The sequence below is a fragment of the Pantherophis guttatus genome, chromosome 16 (genome assembly GCF_059756535.1).
Source record: "Pantherophis guttatus breed Tessera chromosome 16, ASM5975653v1, whole genome shotgun sequence".
Taxonomy (NCBI): domain Eukaryota; kingdom Metazoa; phylum Chordata; class Lepidosauria; order Squamata; family Colubridae; genus Pantherophis; species Pantherophis guttatus.
This window is the reverse complement of record NC_142078.1, coordinates 3,358,898-3,380,193: the sequence shown is the minus strand read 5'-3', so window position 1 is coordinate 3,380,193 and position 21,296 is coordinate 3,358,898. Positions and strand designations below refer to the sequence as shown.

Sequence of the window (21,296 nt, the reverse complement as noted above, 5' to 3'; positions counted from 1 at the left end):
CTGGATTTATTTTTACAAATCAGGGGGATATTTTCCTTTGTTTCCAACAAAATAGAAGAATATTGGTAGCTCAGGGTTGAAATGAGGGGTCTTTTTAGCTCCCTGAGGCCCCCACACCCTTCCAGCAACTATGATGTTAGCTAGGAAGTAATGAAACGTGCAACGCGCCCCCCTCCTCTCTTCCCCCAACAACAACCCTGTGAGGTGAGCTGCACCAAAAGAGGGACTTGAACTCAGGGTCCCTTGCTTTCTACCCTGGTGCCTTAATCCATGGACCAAACTGGGTCCCCTTTATAGTCTGCTATAAGCCCCAGAAGAACCCCTGACCTCCGCCTGCCTCAATACAGAGCTGGGGGGGGAGGGAGGGGAGACTGAATTCCAAATTTCAAGGGAAGCGGCTTGAATCGGCGAAAGAGGAGCCCGGATGATACAGTTTGGTGCAGGGAATGTTGGGACTCGCAGTCTTTGGGGGTCTCTTTCGGGTCCGCAAGAGGTGGGGTCTTGGGCCTGGGCCTCTCCTGTGGGGAAGGGGACGCAGCCGTGACCTTCTTCTCTTTCTCCCCTGCAGGAGGACGGAGGATGGCGGCGGATGCAGGAAAGAGGCGCCGCACGAGAGGAGGAGGAGGAGAGCGGGCCCCGCAGAGCAGCCCTGACCGGTCCCGGCGCGGCTTCCCGGGGAGACGGTGGGGAAAGGCCAGGGGGCTCCGGGGCTGCAGGAGGGAGGAGCCCAGGGGGAGCCCGGGAAAGGCGGTTGCCTGGAGGGCGATGCGGGGAGGAGAAAGCGGGCAGAGACCCCGAAACAGGCCTGGAGGGCGGAGGTTCCTTTGGAAGACCCAGGAGGCCGCAAAGGATCCAGGAGGAAGCAAAGGAACATCAGTGCCCGGAATGTAGAAAATCCTTCAAAAGAAACAGAGCTCTTCAAAGGCATCTAAGAATCCACACAGGAGAAAAACCTCATAAGTGTCTGGAGTGTGGAAAGAGCTTCGGTAGGAGAGAACGTCTGCACAGACATCAAAGGATCCATTCAGGAGAGAAACCGTATCAGTGCCTGGAGTGTGGAAAGAGCTTCAGTCAGAGAGGAAATCTTTCCGTGCATCAAAGAATCCATTTGAGAGAGAAACGATATCAGTGCCTGGAGTGTGGTGAGAGTTTCAGTCAGAGAAGAAAACTTTCCCAGCATCAAACAATCCATTTAGGAGAAAAAGCACATAAATGCCTGGAGTGTGGAAAGAGCTTCAGTACGAGAGGAAGTCTGCACATACATCAAACAATCCACTCAGGAGAGAAACCGTATCAGTGCCTGGAGTGTGGAAAGAGCTTCAGTCAGAGAGGAAATCTTTCCGTGCATCAAAGAATCCACTGGGGAAAGAAACCGTATCAGTGCCTGGAGTGTGGAGAGAGTTTCAGTCAGAGAAGAAAACTTTCCCAGCATCAAAGAATCCACACAGGAGAAAAACCTCATAAATGCCTGGAGTGTGGAAAGAGCTTCAGTCACAGCAGCAGCCTTTATATACATCAAAGGATCCACACAGGAGAGAAACCTCATAAATGCCTGGAGTGTGGAAAGAGCTTCAGTCAGAGGGGAGATCTTTATACACATCAAAGGATCCACACAGGAGAGAAACCTCATAAATGCCTGGAGTGTGGAAAGAGCTTCAGTCAGAGGGGAACTCTTTATAGACATCAAAGGATCCACTCAGGAGAAAAACCTCATAAATGCCTGGAGTGTGGAAAGAGCTTCAGTCAGAGGGGAGATCTTTATACACGTCAAAGGATCCACACAGGAGAGAAACCACATAAATGCCTGGAGTGTGGAAAGAGCTTCACTCTGAGGGGAAATCTTTATACACATCAAAGGGCCCACACAGGAGAAAAACCTCATAAATCCCTGGAGTGTGGAAAGAGCTTCAGTCAGAGGGGAGATCTTTATACACATCAAAGAATCCACACAGGAGAAAAACCTCATAAATGCCTGGAGTGTGGAAAGAGCTTCACTCTGAGGGGAAATCTTTATACACATCAAAGGATCCACACAGGAGAGAAACCTCATAAATGCCTGGAGTGTGGAAAGAGCTTCAGTCAGAGGGGAGATCTTTATACACATCAAAGGATCCACACAGGAGAGAAACCACATAAGTGTCTGGAGTGTGGAAAGAGCTTCAGTCAGAGGGGACATCTTTATGCACATCAAAGGATCCACACAGGAGAGAAACCACATAAGTGTCTGGAGTGTGGAAAGAGCTTCAGTCAGAGGGGACATCTTTATGCACATCAAAGGATCCACACAGGAGAGAAACCACATAAGTGTCTGGAGTGTGGAAAGAGCTTCAGTTGGAGGAACATCCTTTATGCACATCAAAGGATCCACACAGGAGAAAAACCACATAAATGTCTTGATTGTGGAAAGAGCTTCAGTAGGAGAGGAAATCTGCACATACATCAAAGGATCCACACAAGAGAGAAACCTCATAAATGCCTGGAATGTGGAAAGAGCTATACTAAGCATAGTAGCCTCAATCGACACCAAAGAATTCACATGGGAGAAAAATGATAAACACACCTGAGTGTGAGAAGACCTTCAGTCACGGTGTATCTCAGGAATTGAATTGAATTGTATATTTAATTTGGCCAAATGTGAATAGACACACTAGGAATTCACCTAGTGCATATTCATGATCATTATAATAATTCCAATAAGAGAAATTATTTATCTTTACTCCAAATGAGTAAAGAAGACAATAAGGGTAAATAATAACTGCCAAATAAGGGACTTTCTCAGGCTGAATAATAAAGGACTGTTTCAATTGTACATGCTAGATTTTTCAACTGGTCTAAATTGTACCTTTTCACAAGAGACATGGCATTTCCCATGTGAATGTTCTTTTAATGCAAGACCCATTTCAGTGGTTATGCTTAATATTATGGGATGTTACTGTGCATGTCTCTGATGTAACTGTAACTTGAGCAGGGTGATTTCTTCCATGCAATCAGCTCTTGTTTTTTATTTTTTTTCTACTGTATGGAGTATAAAATGAAACCCGATTCTGTGTCCTCGATTCCCTCTTTTCATTAAGGGAAATCTCTTTGCGACAATATTCTAATAAATTGTCTTTAAATTTACAGTCCCAGACTGTATCTCAGGAATTGAACTGAATTGAATTTTTAATTTCGCCAACTGCGAATAGATACACAAGGAATTTTTCTCCAGTTCACAAGCTCTCAGTGTATGTACAAAGGATCAGAATAATGATATAATTATAACAATTCGAATAAGAGGAATTATTTATCTTTTCTTCAATTAAGTAAAGAAGAGTTAATAATAACTGCCAAATAAGGGACTTTCTCAGGCTGAATAATAAAGGACTTTTTCTATTGTCCCTGCCATGATGGATCTGAAATGACAGGTGCTCTTTAATCGTATATTTATAAGCTGCTTAGAAGGTTTCACTTCCATTTTTACTGCTTGCCATTTCCCCTCACATTTAGAGGGTACAGATGCATTTCTTTCCAAAGAATCATACAGTTTGTAGTCTGCATACAGTATATTTGAAGAAAAATGGGGAAAAGGAATATTCCTGCCCTTGCTTTATGAGTTATCTCATGGTTACTGTGAAACTCTGTGGATGTATCAATGCAGTGCATGTTATTTCAGCTTGCGGTGCTTGGATTCATTGAATGAGTTTACCAAAAATGTAAATATTGCAGAATATACAGCTTCATGCTACATAACTAAGCTCCATTTCAACCTGAATAAACTAAATTATTAATGTATCTTAAATGGAAAATTATCTTTATGATTCTTGATGAACATATCTTTTCTTTTATGTACACTGAGAGCATATGCACCAAGAAAAATTCCTTGTGAGTCCGATCACACTTGGCCAATAAAAAATTCTATTCGAATTTATTCTAATAGAATAGAATAGAATAGAAATCCCAAGGGGATTTTTACACCAAAAGCACTTTATTAAAATAAATTTGATAAAAAATAACAAAAAAATCCCATTTAAATCAAAATTATTTTTTTTATTTATTTTTTTTAATCAATTTTTATCCACCCTTATTTCTTCCATGCAATCAACTCTTATTTTGTACTTTTTCTATTGTATGGAGTATAAAATGAAACCCGATTCTGTGTCCTGGATTCCCTCTTTTCATTAAGGGAAATCTCTTTGCTACAATATTCTAATAAATTGCCTTTAAATAGTCATCCCACTCAGTGCCTAAGTGAAGCAAGTGTGCTGTGGCTGAATCTAGGGCTAATTTGGCCTCCATTGTTGGGGGTGTGAACTGTCCATACCATGTAAGACCCTCCCCAGACATCAGAAACTCTTGTCAGTTGGATTCTCTCAACGGTCCCCTTGTCTTCCAGCAGAAACTGCTAAAGGGACTCTCTAAGGCCAAGGAAGCTTTGTGAGATACGAGCCAGATTCTCAAAGGGCCTCCAAAGGGCGACCAAACCAATCACTAAAGCTGCCCAGTTCTCATATTTTTGCACAAAAGGCAGACGGTTGTAGACTGCCTCTGTCAAGGGAAGCTCCACTTTTTTTTTTTGAGAAAAAAATTATTTTATTTTTAAAGAAACAATTCATCATTAATCAATCAGTGTAACATCTTGGTACAACATTTATTTAAAAATTTAAACAAAGTTTATCTTTGAACATTTTTGCCAATCTTTCCGGTGACATGTTTTATAGTTGGCAAATGTCACCGGAAATAGATTGGAAAAAATGTTCAAAGATAAATCAGCTAAATGTTGGAAATGCCACCAGACATCGGGATCGTACTGTCACATGTGGTGGACATGTCCAGAAGCGAGAAATTATTGGGCACAATAATCACAAAAACTGATACAGCAACACATTGATCTTAAACCGGAGCTGTTCCTGTTGGGTATCTTACCGGAGAAATTTAGTAGAGAAAATACATATTTGATTATACATGTAATAAAGGCAGCAAGAATGGTATTTGCACAAAATTGGGAAGCAGAAAAAATTCCTACAAAGGGAGAGCTAATTAAGAAAATATTAGAATGTGCAGAAATGAGTAGATTAATATTAGCAATTAGTGGGAAGGAAGAATCGGAGTGTACAGCATATGGGGGAAAATTTATCAATGGATAGAGACAATAGGCAATGTAAAAATAAGAAATATGGGGGAAATATATTTATTTCATACATTAAATTCACAATACATTAAATTCAAATGTAAGAAGAAAGATAATTATGTACTAAGAAAATGATGATACATGTTGAATATGATGACACGGAAGCTCCACTCATTAATGTAGCTCTGGATAAACTTCTCATCACACCCTTTGTGTTGTCATGTTGTTTTGTGCTTTTTTCCATCATCCCAGCTGAGCTCCCCCCATTATTTCTGCTTAGGTGAGGCATCTTTTTCTGAATCCCAAAGCAATACAGCAATCCAGAACAAAATCCTGTCTCCCTTGAACTACTTCTGCAAAAACAAAATATTGCATAGCTTTGAAGGGAAAAAATAATAAGGATATAATAAAGAATACTAGAATATGGTATACTGGTATACCAGATTCTGTAACCATTGAGGTTCCTGTAATACATATATGCCTTTGCATTTGTATATCACATATATTATGCCTTTATGTATCTCCTGTAACAAACACATTCTGTTATTAGGCCTCTGTAATGTCTCTGGTATTTGTCAAACATTTGTTCCTGCCATTTGATCTGAACCCATATCCATCTTCTTCCTGATTTTCTTTTTTTTTCTTGAAAAAGTTTTAAAACAAACACAATTTCCCCAGTTTAGTCTCTGCAACTGTACAGTCCGTAGTTATACCCAATAAGAACAACTGTGGAGTAAATTTCAGTCTCTTTTTAAGAATATTCTGCATTCTTCCTGTTTTTCTTGTGCCATCTAAGAGCATGGTAGGCATCTCAGCTGGAACTGCAGACATCATCATCCGAGGGATAATTTACACTTCAGCCCTAACTTACACCTTTGATCTGTTCCCTGCAGCCCAGGGGGCCAAATGAGCAATTGGGAGAACAAAGGAAGAGATAAGGCTAATTGGGAGGCTTCTATTCCCTTGCAGGGCAACAAGGAATACACAAAGCTAAACTAGGAGGCCAGAATTGGGTACTAAGCTGATGTCTCTGAGGGTGTAAAAGGACGCCATACTTTCCCCAAGGGGTGCCTATCTCCTCGCATGCATTGTATCTTATGTCCCGGATATAGTCCCACCCAGTATTTTGTTTTTGGCCATAAATAAAATCTGCTTTTTTTTGCAAGCCTCGTCTTGAGTCTCTGTCTTTTGCATTCTGGTGACTCAAGTATATTTTGGGACCTTACAGCTTAATGATGCTGAACCCACAAAGCACATGAGCCTTTTTTGGCCAAGTTCCAAATGTTGAGGGATCCAGCAGTTAAAGGGACCCAGAAAGAAACCAACTTGGATCCTATCAAAATTGCATGATTTCCTGCTCCCTTTTTCCCACAATAATGATTTGGAATGAGAGGAAATTGACCAGCAGGATCCATTGGCAGGAGGTTCTCATCCTTAGCTTGATTTTAACTGGAGTTGCTCTGCTTTTGTGCATGAATTCCTAGTTCTTCTACCTAGGAGCAAGAATTATCCTGGATCACACAGAGGCCATGTAGTTGCTTCTTAAAAACAAATTTGTCAGTTATTGAATCCATATAGAGAATTTATTAGAATCCTGGATTTATTTTTGCAAATAAGGCAGAGAAGACATGCAGACATGAAGGATTCTCCGCCCTCTAGGCCCATCTCGGGGTCTCCGCCTGTTTCCTTCTCCCTGCAGCTCCCTCCAGGCAGCCCCCTTTCCCAGGGTCCCGCTTGGCTCATCCCGCCTGCAGCCCTGGAGGTCCAGGCCTATCCCCGCGGTCTCCTGGGGAAGCGGTGCCGGGACTGGGCAGAACAGCTCCGCGGAGCCTCCTCTTCTCTCAGGTGGCGCTTCTTTCCTTCCTCCACCGGGCTCCTCCGTCTTCCTGAAGGGGCAAAAGAGAAGTGGGTCACGGCTTTGTCCCCTTCCCCAGAGGGCAGTTCCAGGTCCGCCTGGGAAGGAAGGCCGAAGCCTCCGCCTCTTCTGGACAGGCCAAGGCTGGCACAGCCTCCACCTCACCGTCTGCCCACCAGACCAGGCCTCGGGCTCCCTTCTCCGGGATCCTCTCTGACTGTGACTCCCAGCATCCCCTGCGCCCTGTCTAAGTCACAGAAGGTCAAATGAGCAGCAGTGAAGCCAATTTCAGAGTTGGCTGAGAGACCATATAGTACAATGATGGCTAACCTTTTTGCCATCATGTGCCAAAGGAAGGGGGCTGTCGTGCGAGTACGTGCCCACACCCATAATTCTATGTGGTCCACCACGCATACACACATGACCCCCCCGCTCTCCCCCCTCTTTTGACACATGATGGCACAGTGGGCCCAGTAGGGCTGTTTTTCACCCTCCCCAGGCTCCAGAGACTTTCTAGGAGCCTGGGGAGGGCGAAAATTGCCTTCCCCACCCCCACCCCGGAGTCCTTCCGGAGGCCAGAAATGTCCCATTTGCTGACTTCCGGTGAGACCGGAAGGCCCTTTTTTTGCTCTCCCCAGGCTCCAGAGCCTTTCTAGGGGAGGGGAAAAACGGTCTTCCCCACCCCCCCATGCTCCGTAGGCCAAAAACAATCTGCTTCCCTGCTTCCAGTGGGCCCAGAAGGCCCAAAAATCAGCTGGCCTGCACGCACATGCGTGCTGGAGCTGAGCTCACGTGCCCACCAATATGGCTCCACGTGCGAGGTAAGAAAGAAAGTGAGATAAGAAAGACGCAAAGAAAGCAGGAAAAGCCAATCATAAACAGAGGGCGAACATATTAATGAATGGAGATAAAACCCAGATATTTCAGATTCAAAACGGAGTGAGGCAGGGGTGTCCCCTATCCCCCTTACTTTATATTTTGGCGCTAGAGTTGCTACTTAGAAAGATCAGAGCCAATAAAGAAATTAAAGGATTAAAGATTAGGAAGGAAATATTTAAAACGCAAGCTTTTGCAGACGACGTAGCCCTCATAATAGAAGATCCATTAGAAACCGGTTTAAAATTAATGCAGGAAATACAGAAATATGGAGAAGTGGCGGGCCTTAAACTTAATAGGAAAAAAACTAAAATAATAGTGAAAAATATGACAGACACACAAAAAAGGAAGTGGAAGACTTATTAGGCCTCCAGGTAGTTAAGAAAATAAAATATTTGAGACTTCCGGCGGTGACGTAAGAGTCGTGGCGGCACAGAAGAGAAGCGCTCTCTCTCTGTTGCCGATTTTCCGAGCTTTGGTGCCTGTTTTTGGCGGAGACCGGTCCCGAAGAGACCGGGAATAAAGAGGGGAAGCTTTGGGGGAGGCGAGGAGAGGTGCGATCTCCCGCCGTACCGTAAAGAGCCCTCAATCCAGGCTCGGGAAGAAGTCGGCTGGCGCGGTGAGCACAGTCGGCCCGGAGACTCGAACGAGCCGATTGAGATCACTGGGAGTAAAGGAGGGAGTACAGTGCAGAACTACTGAGGTCGAACAGAAACAGAACTAATTTGGACTATTAATTTTGGCGCAAAACCGAGGAGAAAGTTTCTTTTCTTTCCGGAGGGACAGCGTGAAGAAGGAAGATCTCAAAGTGGAACCGGGCGGCAACTGAAAAGGCGAGCAAAGAGGAAGGGGCAAAATACGGAGCAGCGAAGAAAGTTTTAAAAACTTTAAAACAGACAAACGGAGGCGAGGAGAAATAACTTAAACAGAGGAGATTAAAAGAAGAATGGACTCTCTTTTTTTTTTTTTTTTTTACCCCCGCTGCTAGCTGCCTGAGCGGAAGGAGTGAGAAAATCTTGGCAAAGTAAGGATTACATACAGTGACTGTGCAGAATAGAGGCCGCCATACTGTAACCGGAAAAGACTTCAACAGTTGTAAAAGAACTTGTTTTTTGTTTTTTTTTTCCTCTTTATTGAAAACATACTGAGGCCAACAAAAACATTGAAAAGCACTGCTCCAACTTATTATTATTTTCTTTACTTAAGTATAGATGAATTAATATTAATGTTATTTATTGGAATTAATCAATTAAGAAATATAGAGTATACCTAATTAGTTTAGAAAATATTTATAATACATAGAGATTTAGAAGTATTATTATTAGAGCATTATATTACGATTAATTAATTAATTACTATAGATTAACTAGTATATATTATTAGAATATTTTATGTTTGTGGATTTTATTGAATAATTAATTACTAGATATTAAGATACTAAGAATTGATTAATTGTCTTTAATTGATTATAGTCTTTAATTAGATAAGATATTTATTTATATATATATTTATACTGGTAGCAATATTTATACTCATATTTATATTTATATTTATATTTATATCTATATTCTTATCACATTCTTAACTGAATTATATATAACTTTACATAGAGAGAATTAATTATTTAAAAGAATTTATCTATTTAAAGAAGGCTTATTGGATTGATCTTTTATAAGGAGAGGGGGGAAAAAGAGAAAAGAAAAGAAAGGAATTATAGAAATTATAGAAATTTGGATGGTGACTTGGGAGAAAGTTGATAAAATACTGGGAGAACAATACAAGATTTTGAAAGAAATGACTAGCACTACCACAACCACGTTGAAAACAGCTAAGAAGCCAACACCATTTTTAACAGGAACAACGGCCTCCCCAGTGACACAGAAAACCTTGGAGGGAATGTTTGCATCAGACAAGCAACCCAGCACACCTAATATGCCAACAATGCAGGCCACGCTCATAACAATTCAGGAAACTATGGCCAAAATGCAAGAGTGTATGACCAGAAACCATGAACAATCCAGAAAAGACATGGACGAGGTAAAGAGAGAAGTCAAGAATGACATTCAAAAGATTGATGGAAAAATGGACTTAATACAAGAAATCATTCAAAAAAATGACCAAAGGATAAAAGAAATAGAACAAAAAACTGAATTGACGGAAGAAAAACTAGAAGCATTAGATACAAAAATGACAGGATTAAATAAGGAACTTGAGAACACCGTGGCCCAATTAGAAATGGAGAAGGCAGCATTCTATTTGCGTTTTCAGAACGTAGCGGAAGACCGGGAGGAAGATCTGACGATGGTAATGGCTGAGATGATAGCAGAGGCACTCCAGAGAGAAAAAGACGAGATAATTAATGAACTAGACGAAGTTTACCGAGTCCACACTAACTATGCACGACAAAACAAACTCCCTCGAGAGGTACACATAAGATTTGTAAGAAGGAAGGTGAGGGATATTGTATATAAGATAACAAAGGATGAACCAATGTATTATAGAAATAAAGAAATAATCACCCTAAAGCAAGTACCTAAAAGAATACGAGATTTGCGAAGAGATTATTGGTTCCTGGCCACGTTACTAAACAGAAGATATATACCATTCAAATGGATAACCCCGGAAGGAATGTTAATAACGTGGCAGGGAAAGAAAATCAAGGTGGACTCGCACAGCAAAGCAAAAGAACTATATGACCAAATGATGGGTGCTGAAGCAACAAATGGTAATAGAGAAGAGGAAGGACGAAATATCAAAGGAAAACAGAAGAGAGATCGGGAAAGAACACTACAACAAGGAGGGAAAGTAGATGAAGAAGAGACCCAGGAAGAGGAAGGAGTGCAGACAAGAGGCAAAAAAAAGGAACAGGAAGAAATAAAGAAGAAACAACAGGAAAGTCAATAAAAAAAAAAAATGGAACGGACTTTAAAAATACTATCTGTAAATGTTAATGGACTCAACTCACCATCCAAACGACACCAAACTTACAAAAAAATTTTGAAACAAAAATCAGACATTGTGTGCCTCCAGGAGGTACATATAAGAAAACAGGATATTAAATATATACAATATAAAAAATTAGGTAAAGAATACGCTTCATTGGCAGAGGAAAAAAAAAAAGGAGTGGTGGTATATATTAAGGAAGGAATAGACAGTAATATGAGGTATGTGGATACAGAAGGTAGGATAGTCATGGTAGAGCTAAATCTTGACCTCAAAAAGATATTATTGGTAGTAATATACGCCCCAAATAGTCAACAATTAGAATTCTACAAAAAAGTGCATGAGAAAATTATAGAACAAAAAATGGAGAATGTCTGTTTGATTGGGGATTTTAATGCAATCTTAGATGTAAGAAAAGACTATGAATGTGGTCAGCAAAACAAAAATAAAAAAAATATATTACCTAAAACCTTTATGGATATGGTGGAAGAGTTAGATATGGTAGATAGTTGGAGATGTCTTAATCCCGAAGTAAGAAAGTATACATATTATTCGAATCCGCATAAATCATGGTCAAGGTTGGATATGGTTTGGGTAACTAAGATGTTAATAATGGAAATAGAAGAAGTATATATTTTACCAAATAATTGGGCTGACCACAACCCGATAACGATGAAGTGGAGAGGCCAGCAGAGAAAGAAGAATAGATGGACTATGAACACACAGACACTGCAAGAAAAAGAGTATAAGAATTATATAGAAAAGGAGCTAGAATGGTTTTATAAGGAAAACACAAAGCAACACACTTCCCTACAAAACCTATGGGATACAACCAAAGCATATGTAAGAGGCCTCACGATATCATATAATGTAAAACGGAGAAAAGAGAGAGAGAAAGAATATAATAAATTATTAGAAGAAATTCAAAATTGGGAATGTAATTTGCAAAGAAACCCAGGGGATGAAAAAACAAGGTTAAATTGGTTAACAGCAAAACATAACCTAAACATATTAGAGCAGGGGAATTATGTAACAGCATTGAAATATACAAGACAAAACTATTTCGAAAACGCAAACAAACCAGGGAGATGGCTGGCGTATAGGCTGAGGAAGGAAAGAGAAAAAAGAACAATTCAGAAATTACGAGATGATGAGGGAAGGATTCAATGGGCTCTAGAGGGAAAAAAAGACATAATAGTCCAATATTATCAAAAATTGTACGAAAAGGATATAGCAACAGAGGAGGAAATCGAATATTATTTAAAAGGGGAGGGATTGCAAATACTAACAGAGGAAGAAAGAGAATTATTAAATAAGGAGATTACGATGGGGGAATTAAAAGAGGCACTGAAGAGGCAAAAAAATAACAAAACCCCGGGGACAGACGGTTTACCAATAGAATTCTATAAGACATTTGGAGATCCATTAAATGGAATACTGTTAGAAATATATAATGAGGCCCTAATGGAGGCAAAGCTACCCAACACATGGAAAGAAGCATATATTTCCTTAATACCTAAAGAGGGGACAGATACCACATTAATAAAAAATTACAGGCCGATTTCTTTGTTGAATACCGATTATAAAGTTTTCATGAGTATAATTGCCAACAGGATGAAAATAATATTACAAAATAAAATACACCAGGACCAAAATGGTTTTCTGCCTACAAGGCAGATAAAAAACAATTTAAGAATAGCATTGGATGTTTTAGAATATTATGAGGTGCATCCAGAGAGACAGGTAGCACTGATCTTTCTGGATGCACAAAAAGCGTTTGACCAAGTCAACTGGCAATTTATGAAGCAACAAATCAAAAGTATGAATTTTGGAGAAAGATTCACTAAAATGATAACATCGATATATCAGAATCAGAAAGCATGTGTTTTGGTGAATGGTGACCCAACAAAATTTTTTGGAATAAATAAGGGAGTAAGGCAGGGATGTCCACTCTCCCCTTTACTATTTATTTTAACATTGGAAAATTTACTAATCAGAATTAGAGCAAATAAAGAAATTCAAGGACTAAAGATCAAGAGAGAGGATTACAAGGTCCAAGCATTTGCAGACGACCTTGTTTTTTTCGTAGAAAACCCATTAGAAAGAACACCAAAATTAATAAAAGAGATTGAAAAATTTGGAAAGGTAGCAGGTTTAAAAATTAATAAAGAAAAGACAAAAATGATAACAAAAAACATGACAACAAAACAGGTAGAGAAATTAGTAAAAGAATCCGGTCTGCAGACAGTTAAAAAAGTTAAATACCTAGGGATAAATTTGACGGCCAAAACGACAACAATAAAAGAAGACAATTATGATACTTTAGTCCAGAAAATAAAGGAAGATTTAGAAAAATGGGGGAAACTAAAATTGTCTTTATTGGGGAAAATAGCAGCAATAAAATCAAACATACTGCCAAGACTCCTTTATTTATTCCAAACAGTTCCAATAAAATTAGATAAGAAATTCTTTGATAATTTGGATAAAATAACAAAAAAATTCGTGTGGGGAGGGAAGAAATCAAGAATAAAATTGAATATACTACAAGATGATAAAAGTAGAGGTGGATTTGGACTCCCGGCATGGGATAAATATTACAAGGCCGCCAGTTTATTATGGATTAAAGATTGGATAACCTTAGATAATCAAAGATTGTTAAATTTAGAAGGGCATGATTTAATGAAGGGATGGCACGCTTTTATATGGAGTTCAGGAAATAAAATATATAAACATTTTAATAACCATACAATTAGGAGATCTTTAATTAACACATGGCTACAAATTAAACAAAAACACTACATGAAAATTCCTGGCTGGCTATCGACTATAGAAGCAATAACTCACCCCAACATATTATCAAAACAAAAGATTCTAAGATACAGAGAAATAGTAGATGTTCAGGGGAAATTGAAAACTAGGGAAGAGCTCAAAGAACAAGGAATAGGAATAGACTGGTGGCCCTACTCGCAAATAAAAGTAAGATTCAGAAAAGATCAAGAAGAAGAAGGAATAGATTTAAAACAAAATCGATTAGACAAACTATTAGAATCAAAAGAAGGGAAATTAATTTCAAAAATCTACAAATATTTACTCGAATTCGATCTGGCAGAAGAGTTGGTCAAAGGGCAGATGATAGCCTGGGCGAGGAACATAGGGCATAATATACAATTAGAAGATTGGGAAAGAGCATGGGAAGATAACTATAGAATGACAAAATCAGTATCATACAAAGAAAATCATTATAAAATGTGGTACCGATGGTATCTGCCACCCGCAAGGTTAGCAAAAATGTATCCAAATGTGAACCCGGCCTGCTGGAAATGTAAAAAAGCGCAGGGAACTTTTTACCATGCTTGGTGGCTTTGCCCAAAAATCAAAAAATACTGGAACAAAATAAAAACGTGGATATTAGAGATAACAAATCACGAAATTGAATTAACACCTGAAGTCTTTTTACTCGGTATGATCAATAAGAATATTAGGAAGGACATAAAATACCTAATACTCCACATTATAACAGCGGCAAGATTAGCGTTGGCACAACTTTGGAAAATAGACCGTTTGCCAACTGATCAGGAAGTAATACAGAAAATCTATGTATGCGCAGAGGTGGATAAATTAACCCTAAAATTACAGGATAAGGAAGATTCAAAATACTTTAAAATATGGAATAGCTGGTACCAGTGGATAAGTCAGAGAGAGGGAATGTTTAGAGATGAAAGTTAGGAGAAATTAATGTAAATAAACAACTGCACTGTCAGAGAGATATAGAAAGAAATAAGTCACCGTGTGTATATATATATATATATATATGTATATATAACATTAGAAAGTAGTTGATAGATGAAGTTGAGCATTATATATGTATAGTATATGTACTTGTAATTTGTGTGTTTGATTAAGAAAAACTTGTTCAGTTTTTCTTATAATTGTTTTAAATGTTCTTTTTTAAATACGAATAAAGTTTGTTTAAAAAAAAAAAAAAAGAAAATAAAATATTTAGGAATATGGATCACCGCGAGATTCTCATCACTAAAAGAAGACAATTATACCCCATTACTGCAAAAAATATATCAGGACCTAGAAAGATGGAAAAAGCTAAAACTCTCTCTGATTGGTAAAATAGCAGCAATCAAAATGAACATCCTACCTAAAATTCTGTATCTATTCCAAAATATTCCGATAACCTTAGATAAAAAATTCTTTCTGGACCTGAACAAACATATTAGAAACTTCTTATGGGAGGGTAAGAAATCGAGGATCTCCCTCAAGATACTGCAAGGAAAAAGAAATTTGGGAGGATTCGGGCTCCCCGATTGGGAAATATACCAAAAGGCGGTGAAAGTAATTTGGATTAAGGTGTGGATCACGTTACGAAATAGGAGAATCCTGACGTTAGAAGGACATGACCTATTAGAAGGATAGCACGCTCACCTGTGGGACACAAAGAACAAGCAAAAAATCCTACTTTCACAAACATAAAATTAGGGAGACACTCATACATACGTGGGAGGAAATTAGACAGAGGATTTATACTAAGGTACCTAACTGGCTTTCCATTATGGAAGCGTTGGCGGCCCCAAACAGGAGAGATGACTATAAATTGGGCACGTATAAAGATATTCTTGATGAAAAGGGGAAGCTCAAATCTTTGGATATATTGAGGGACCAGGGTTTTAACTTAGATTGGTGGAATTACTTGCAGATTAATTCAAGATTTCAGAAAGACAGAGACCAATTCGACATAGAATCTAAGTGTGGAAATTTTGATAAAATTATTTGGGGAGTAGACAAGAAAACGCTAGCAAAAATATATAACTTCTTACTAGATGAGGATAGGGCAGAGATTATAGCAAAAAATCAGCTAAATATCTGGAAAAAAATTTGGGATACAGATTAAATTTTAACGACTGGGAGGTAGCCTGGAATAGGAATTATAAAATGACGAAATCGGCAACATTCAGAGAAAACCATTATAAAATGCTACACAGGTGGTATTTAGCGCAAGCTAGGTTAGCGAAAATGTTTCCAAATCTCTCAGTCACGTGTTGGAAATGTGGAAAAGTGGTCGGCACCTTCCATCATCTATGGTGGACCTGTCCAGAGACAAAAAGGTTCTGGTCCAAAATTCGATATTGGCTATGTGAAATAACGGGACAGGAGATAGTTTTATCTCCAGAAATCTTCCTTCTGGGTATAATCGGAGACGGCTTTAACAACAACAAAACTCAACTCATAATCCAGATAACAGCAGCGGCTAGACTAGCCTTTGCGAAATACTGGAAAAATAAAATCATACCATCAGAAGAAATATTAATAAATAAAATCCTAGAGTGCGCAGAAATGGCAAAACTGACAAGTGAGATAAATAATGAGGAGACATCTAAATACTATGAAGTATGGGGAAACTGGTACAATTGGTTGAAGAACAAGACAAAAACATGATTTTAGGATATGATTTGTTACGCATTTGAAATACGAGCTATACTGTTTAGAATATTGAACAGCTAAGGATGAAGTTTATCTGATGTATGATTTCGTAAAATGTATAAACACTGTGCCTCTGATGGAGGTAGAGATTGTATATTCTTTCTTTATAACGGAAAAATTCAATAAAGTATATTTAAAAAAAAGAAAGAAAGAAAGTGAGGTAATAGGCAAAGAAAGCAGGAAAAGCCGAGCGGAAGGCTATCCTGTCGGCACAAGCTCTCAAAAGAGAAAGCGCCAGTAAGGGGGGAAAGGCAGAGGGGGGGATTGCAGAATAAATTAACCGAGGGGGGGGGATGGAACAGGCGTAGAGGCAGAGGAGAGCCAAGACAAAAAGAGCCAAAGGGGCAGGGAAACAAAAAAAGCAGGGCTGAGAGAGACCAGTGTGCTCCTTGTAAAAGGAACGGAAACTAAAAACGTGAATTGCCCCAACGCAAGACATCAACAGTCTGGAACCGCTGATCAGCAGGACTCAGCCTGAAGGGGACCAGAGGAACTTTTGAAGCGAGGAACGTCTTGCCCCCCCAAAAAACCCCGATTGACTAGTGGGGAGAATCCTGTCCCTTGTTTTGATAGATACTGTGTAGGGGACTGTCCTAGTCCTTCAAGGGCTACCCCCTCCCGAGGGACCCAGCGCTCTGCTTCATGATCCATGCATTCATTTAAGGACGGGGATAGGGCCAGTCATCAAGGGAACTGACAGAACCCAGGTCCTCTCTGTTCCTATCGTACAAAGTTAGCAGCCTCCCCTCTCCTAAAAGAAGGGAATACTTTGGAAGATATTTTTAAAAAGGCAGAATATTGTATTTCCCTAAAGGAGGAACATGCTCTTGGAGAGCAGCCCCCATCTTTCTTAATAGCCCCAGCAGGACTGGGCCAGCCTCTCTACAAGACAAAAGGCCCTCAGCTCCAGGGTGACGGGATTAGCCCTCACTCAAGATCCAAACCAGGACAAAGCCATTAAGACACAACAGGAATTGCCCCACACCCTTCCAGAGCACCAGCTTCTTCACTGCATTGCATCACCCAGCAAGCTTCAACCAAACCTCGGAGCTCAGACCACCTCAGCTGTAAGTCCTGCATTGCCCCATGGAAGTCTGACGGCAGCCAACAGAATACCTTGCACAGCAACAGGAAGCTCAGGTTCAAAGCCCAAGAGAAGATATCAATATGGAATTAGTTTTAAAATTATGGAATCTGCAGAAATGGACAAACTTACAAAGGAATTACAAGAAAAAGAGGAAAATGATTATAATTTAGTATGGGAGAAATGGTACACCTGGTTGGAGGGTAGAAAAGGAAAAAAGATAAGGAAATAAATGGAAAGATTTGAATCATAGATATGATTATAAAATACCAATTTATGTTAATAGTGAATTAAAAATGCTTGAATGCTCAAGGTTGACTCAGCCTTCCATCCTTTCTAAGGTAGGTAAATTGAGGAGCCAGTTTGTGGGGGCAATAAGCTGACTTTGTATAAAATATACAAAAGTATGAAGGCTATTGCTTAACGCACTGTAAGCCGCCATAAGTCTCCGAAGAAGGGCGGCATATAAATCAAATTAAATATATCTATCGAGTAAGAATATGTATAGAGATGATGTAGTAGGGATATAGATATGTTATAACAAGAAAGAATTAAAGGTATAAATAAGAATATAGAATACTGATGCGACAAGTTTGAAAAGAAGATGTATAGATGAATCTTTGTTTACTTGTTTTGTTTGTTTGTATTTTTCAAATATTTTTTTTGAAAAAAAATATGGAATTAGTTTCAAATTCTTCCTCTTCCTTCAACCTCAGGACTGTATATTCCCATCTCTACATCCCCCTTAGTGATGTCTTCTTCTTTTTTCTTCTTCTTTTAAGATGGACTCTAAATTCCTTCCAGGGCCATGCCCAGGGTCCCAGACCTAAGTTTGACTGCTTTTTTGGTCAATCACGAAGGGGTAGTAAAATTCTTGACAGAGAAGAATTTTACTACCCCTTCGTGATTGACCGAAAGCAGTGTTTAAACATTCCCCTTCCTGTGGCGTTTCAAGTAGCAATTCGCAAATCTTGGTTAGGTCTCTAAAGCTGCATCAAAAAGCTTTGTGGAGGGAAAGGTTGCATATGGCACTAGGAAACTACCAGAAAAGCAGCAGCTTTGGACACTGCAACCCGCATCTGGCTTCCTTGGCTTGTTGCCTACCAGCTGTGTTGGGACAGATGTGTTCCAGGCAAGACAGAAAGGCTGAGCCACCAGTGGCTTCTTCCAGGAAAAGGAGACAGAGGGACTGTCAGCTGCAGCTGCTCAGAGCTCAACCTCTGCTACTGAAAAGGAAAGACCGACTCTGGCCCACCTTGCTGAGTAATACTTTGAAATACAGCACTACTGACTGACTGAATTATTTATTTGTTCATTGATTGATTGATTGATTGGTTCGATTTATATGCCACCCTCAGGGCGTCTTACAATGCGTTAAGAAATAGCCTTCATACTTTTGTATATACCTGCTTAGTAGGGCTTTCGCCCCCCCCCCCAAAGCGGTGTTCTTTTTTTTTAATACAAAGTCAGCTTATTGCCCCCACAATCCGGGTCCTCATTTTACCTACCTCGGAAGGATGGAAGGCTGAGCCAACCTTGAGCCTGGTGAGATTTGAACTTGCAGTAATTGCAGGCAGCTAAGTGCTACTTTTACAGTACTTTAGTCCGCTGCACCACCAAGGCTCTTTAATTAAATTTGCCTTGGTGATATAGGAATGTACATTGAATACAGTCGAATTCACACCCCTTGCACAATTTCCAAAATGTGCACCCCTTGTAAGAAAACATGTGATCATGCAAAACAATTTTTAAATAATTTAAACAAGTTATACTATGAAGCAATAGAGAATAGCGCAATCACTAAAGAAACCATAATAAACAGTAAAATGGTCCTTTTCCTGAAGCAAGAGTAAACCTGAATCGATAGTTAACTGTGGTTATTGTTTTTTGCAGTCGAGGGGCTGTCCTACCTCGCAGGGTTGATTAATGGGGCAATAGGGAAGCCATGATCGTCTCCCGCAAAGCAGCCCAGGAAGAGACTCACCTGGGGGGAGGAGGGTCCTTTCGATGGCTCCCCAGCCGATTCCCCCCAAGATGCATCCCCCGGGAAGGGAAGCCCCCACGGCTGCATTTGCATGGCCTGCTCAGCTTGGCTGCTCTTAGGTTAACTTTGCTTGCAGGCAGCCTGTGAACCCAGCCGGGGCTCAGGATGCGCAAGGCCAGGAGTGGGAAGCATGTTGTGTGAACGGGGCCTCCGGTCCCACCGAGTCCTCTTTGAGGTCCTTTCAGGCGATGACCCAGTCCGCCTCTTTCCCAGTGGAAGGCCTGGGGCAACGATGCCTCCCTTGGCTTCCAGACTTCTCCTGCCGGCTGCAAGGATGGCACCGGGGGCTACTCTCCCTTCTGCTACAGAGACGGAGCCCTCCACCACTTCCACTCGTGGGCCTCTGGGGCCTTTCATGCGAGCCCTCCTTACGTGTGAACAGCTGCCAGGAGCCTTTGAGGCCTTTGCAAGCCAGTCTTCCCAATTGCTTCCGTACTTCTGGCCCCAGAGTCAAGGCTCATGGCCTGAAAATAGGGGCAGAGAATGATAAAGGAGAAGCTGTTGCCCCCCCCAACTGGCCACCCCCCCCTTGCCCCCAGTCTTCGGCTTCTCGGACCCCCAGAATTGAATACCTTATTTCTAGTGTGGGGAATGTATGTAAGTATGACATTTATACAACTACACGTGCTTTAATAAGAGTAGAAAAATAACATAAAGAGCCAATAAAGAGCATCCCAGATCCTCCAAAGGCAGCATATTCCCACTATCAGGCCTCCTGAAGGTCTCTGGAGCTTCTCCATCATCCAGGTCAGGGTTGTCCCGAAGGTGCTTTTTCAAGAGGCAGCTGGATTTCCTTTGAAGGCGTTTCGCTTCTCATCCAAGAAGCTTCTTTGGTGGTGAAGAACTGAAGAAGCTTCTTGGATGAGAAGTGAAACATCTTCCAGGAAAAATAAAGCCCAGTTCTCTTTTGAAAAAGCACCTTTGCGATGAGGCCTCCTGCTTGAGCAGGGGGTCAGACTAGAGGACCTCCGAGGCCCCTTCCCACTCGGTTGTTCTTATTCTGTTAGCTGACAAGGGAACTTCCTACATGCACCTAAAAACCCCTTGAGGACCTCACTGGGCTCCAGCATCACCTTACCCCAGGTATTTACTGCAAAAACAACATTAAAACCCCAGGTAAAGCAAGAACATTAAAATGATGTCATATCTTAAAAAGTTGCTCTTGGCCAGAGGGAGGGGGGGCATAAAACTTTAAAAACTTATGGAGTTGCTCAATCAGGATCCCCTCCCAGCCCAGGAGAAGCTGCAGTGCAAGAGGGGAGCAGGGCCAGGACCCCCTCCAGCCTTTGGGGCGCAGGATTTAAATAGGAAAAGCCCCCCCACCAACCCAAGGCGGTGGGGGTCCTCCAGCTATGGAGCATTTAAGGGGAGGGGGGCAGAGCTGGGGGGGCTGCAATGGGGGGGGAAAGGTGGGCCTTCCTGGAGGCTTCGACCTCAGGGGCTCAGCAGAGGCTGAGGGGGTCCACATATTAATGGGGGGGGTCCTGGGGGGATTTCCCCCCCTGCAGATTTGCAAAGGGGTCCTGGGGGGGGAGGCGGGAAAGGGGGGTCAGGAGCTGCAGGGAGGAGCCTCCTCGGTCTCTAAGCCTGGAGACCCCCAGGAGCCCCTTCAGCCCCGCCTGCCTGGGTGCCCCCCCATTTCCACTCCCCCCGCCTTGTCTAGGGAGAGACGCCGGTTGGGGGAGGGGAGGGAACGTCACAGCCCCAGAAGGGCCCCCAACCTCCGCCTGCCTGGATGGGGGGAGGGGGAGAACACCGGACCCCAAAGATCAAAGGGAGACCTCCCCCCCAGCCTCACCTTCGCGCAGGACCAGCAACCCCCTCGGCAGGGCGCAGGCGCCGTGGGCCTGATTGAAGGAAGGCGGACGCCGATTGGTCGCTCTGGGGAGGTTGGCGA

General features: G+C 41.2%; 1 protein-coding gene and 1 long non-coding RNA gene across 3 annotated transcripts in view; one reads left to right on the top strand and one right to left on the bottom strand.

Annotated features, from left to right (window-relative positions):
• LOC132711931 (uncharacterized) overlaps nucleotides 1-6,272 on the top strand; it is a 28,514-nt gene extending 22,242 nt beyond the window's left edge. Inside the window, 1 exon segment of the mRNA XM_087879863.1 lies at nucleotides 1,248-6,272. Coding sequence (XP_087735989.1) covers nucleotides 1,248-2,551 — 1,304 coding nt within the window. The 3' untranslated portion in view covers nucleotides 2,552-6,272.
• On the bottom strand, nucleotides 5,152-21,294 carry LOC148111762 (uncharacterized). 2 transcript variants are annotated; one of them, XR_015730206.1, is made up of 3 exons: nucleotides 21,198-21,294; nucleotides 19,340-19,863; nucleotides 5,152-6,993 (listed from the first exon to the last, which is right to left on the bottom strand). It is a non-coding gene; the product is annotated as an uncharacterized LOC148111762 (long non-coding RNA). The 2 variants fall into 2 exon arrangements; XR_015730205.1 differs by having other exon boundaries at nucleotides 19,772-19,863.
• Between the last annotated feature and the right edge of the window lie 2 nt (nucleotides 21,295-21,296).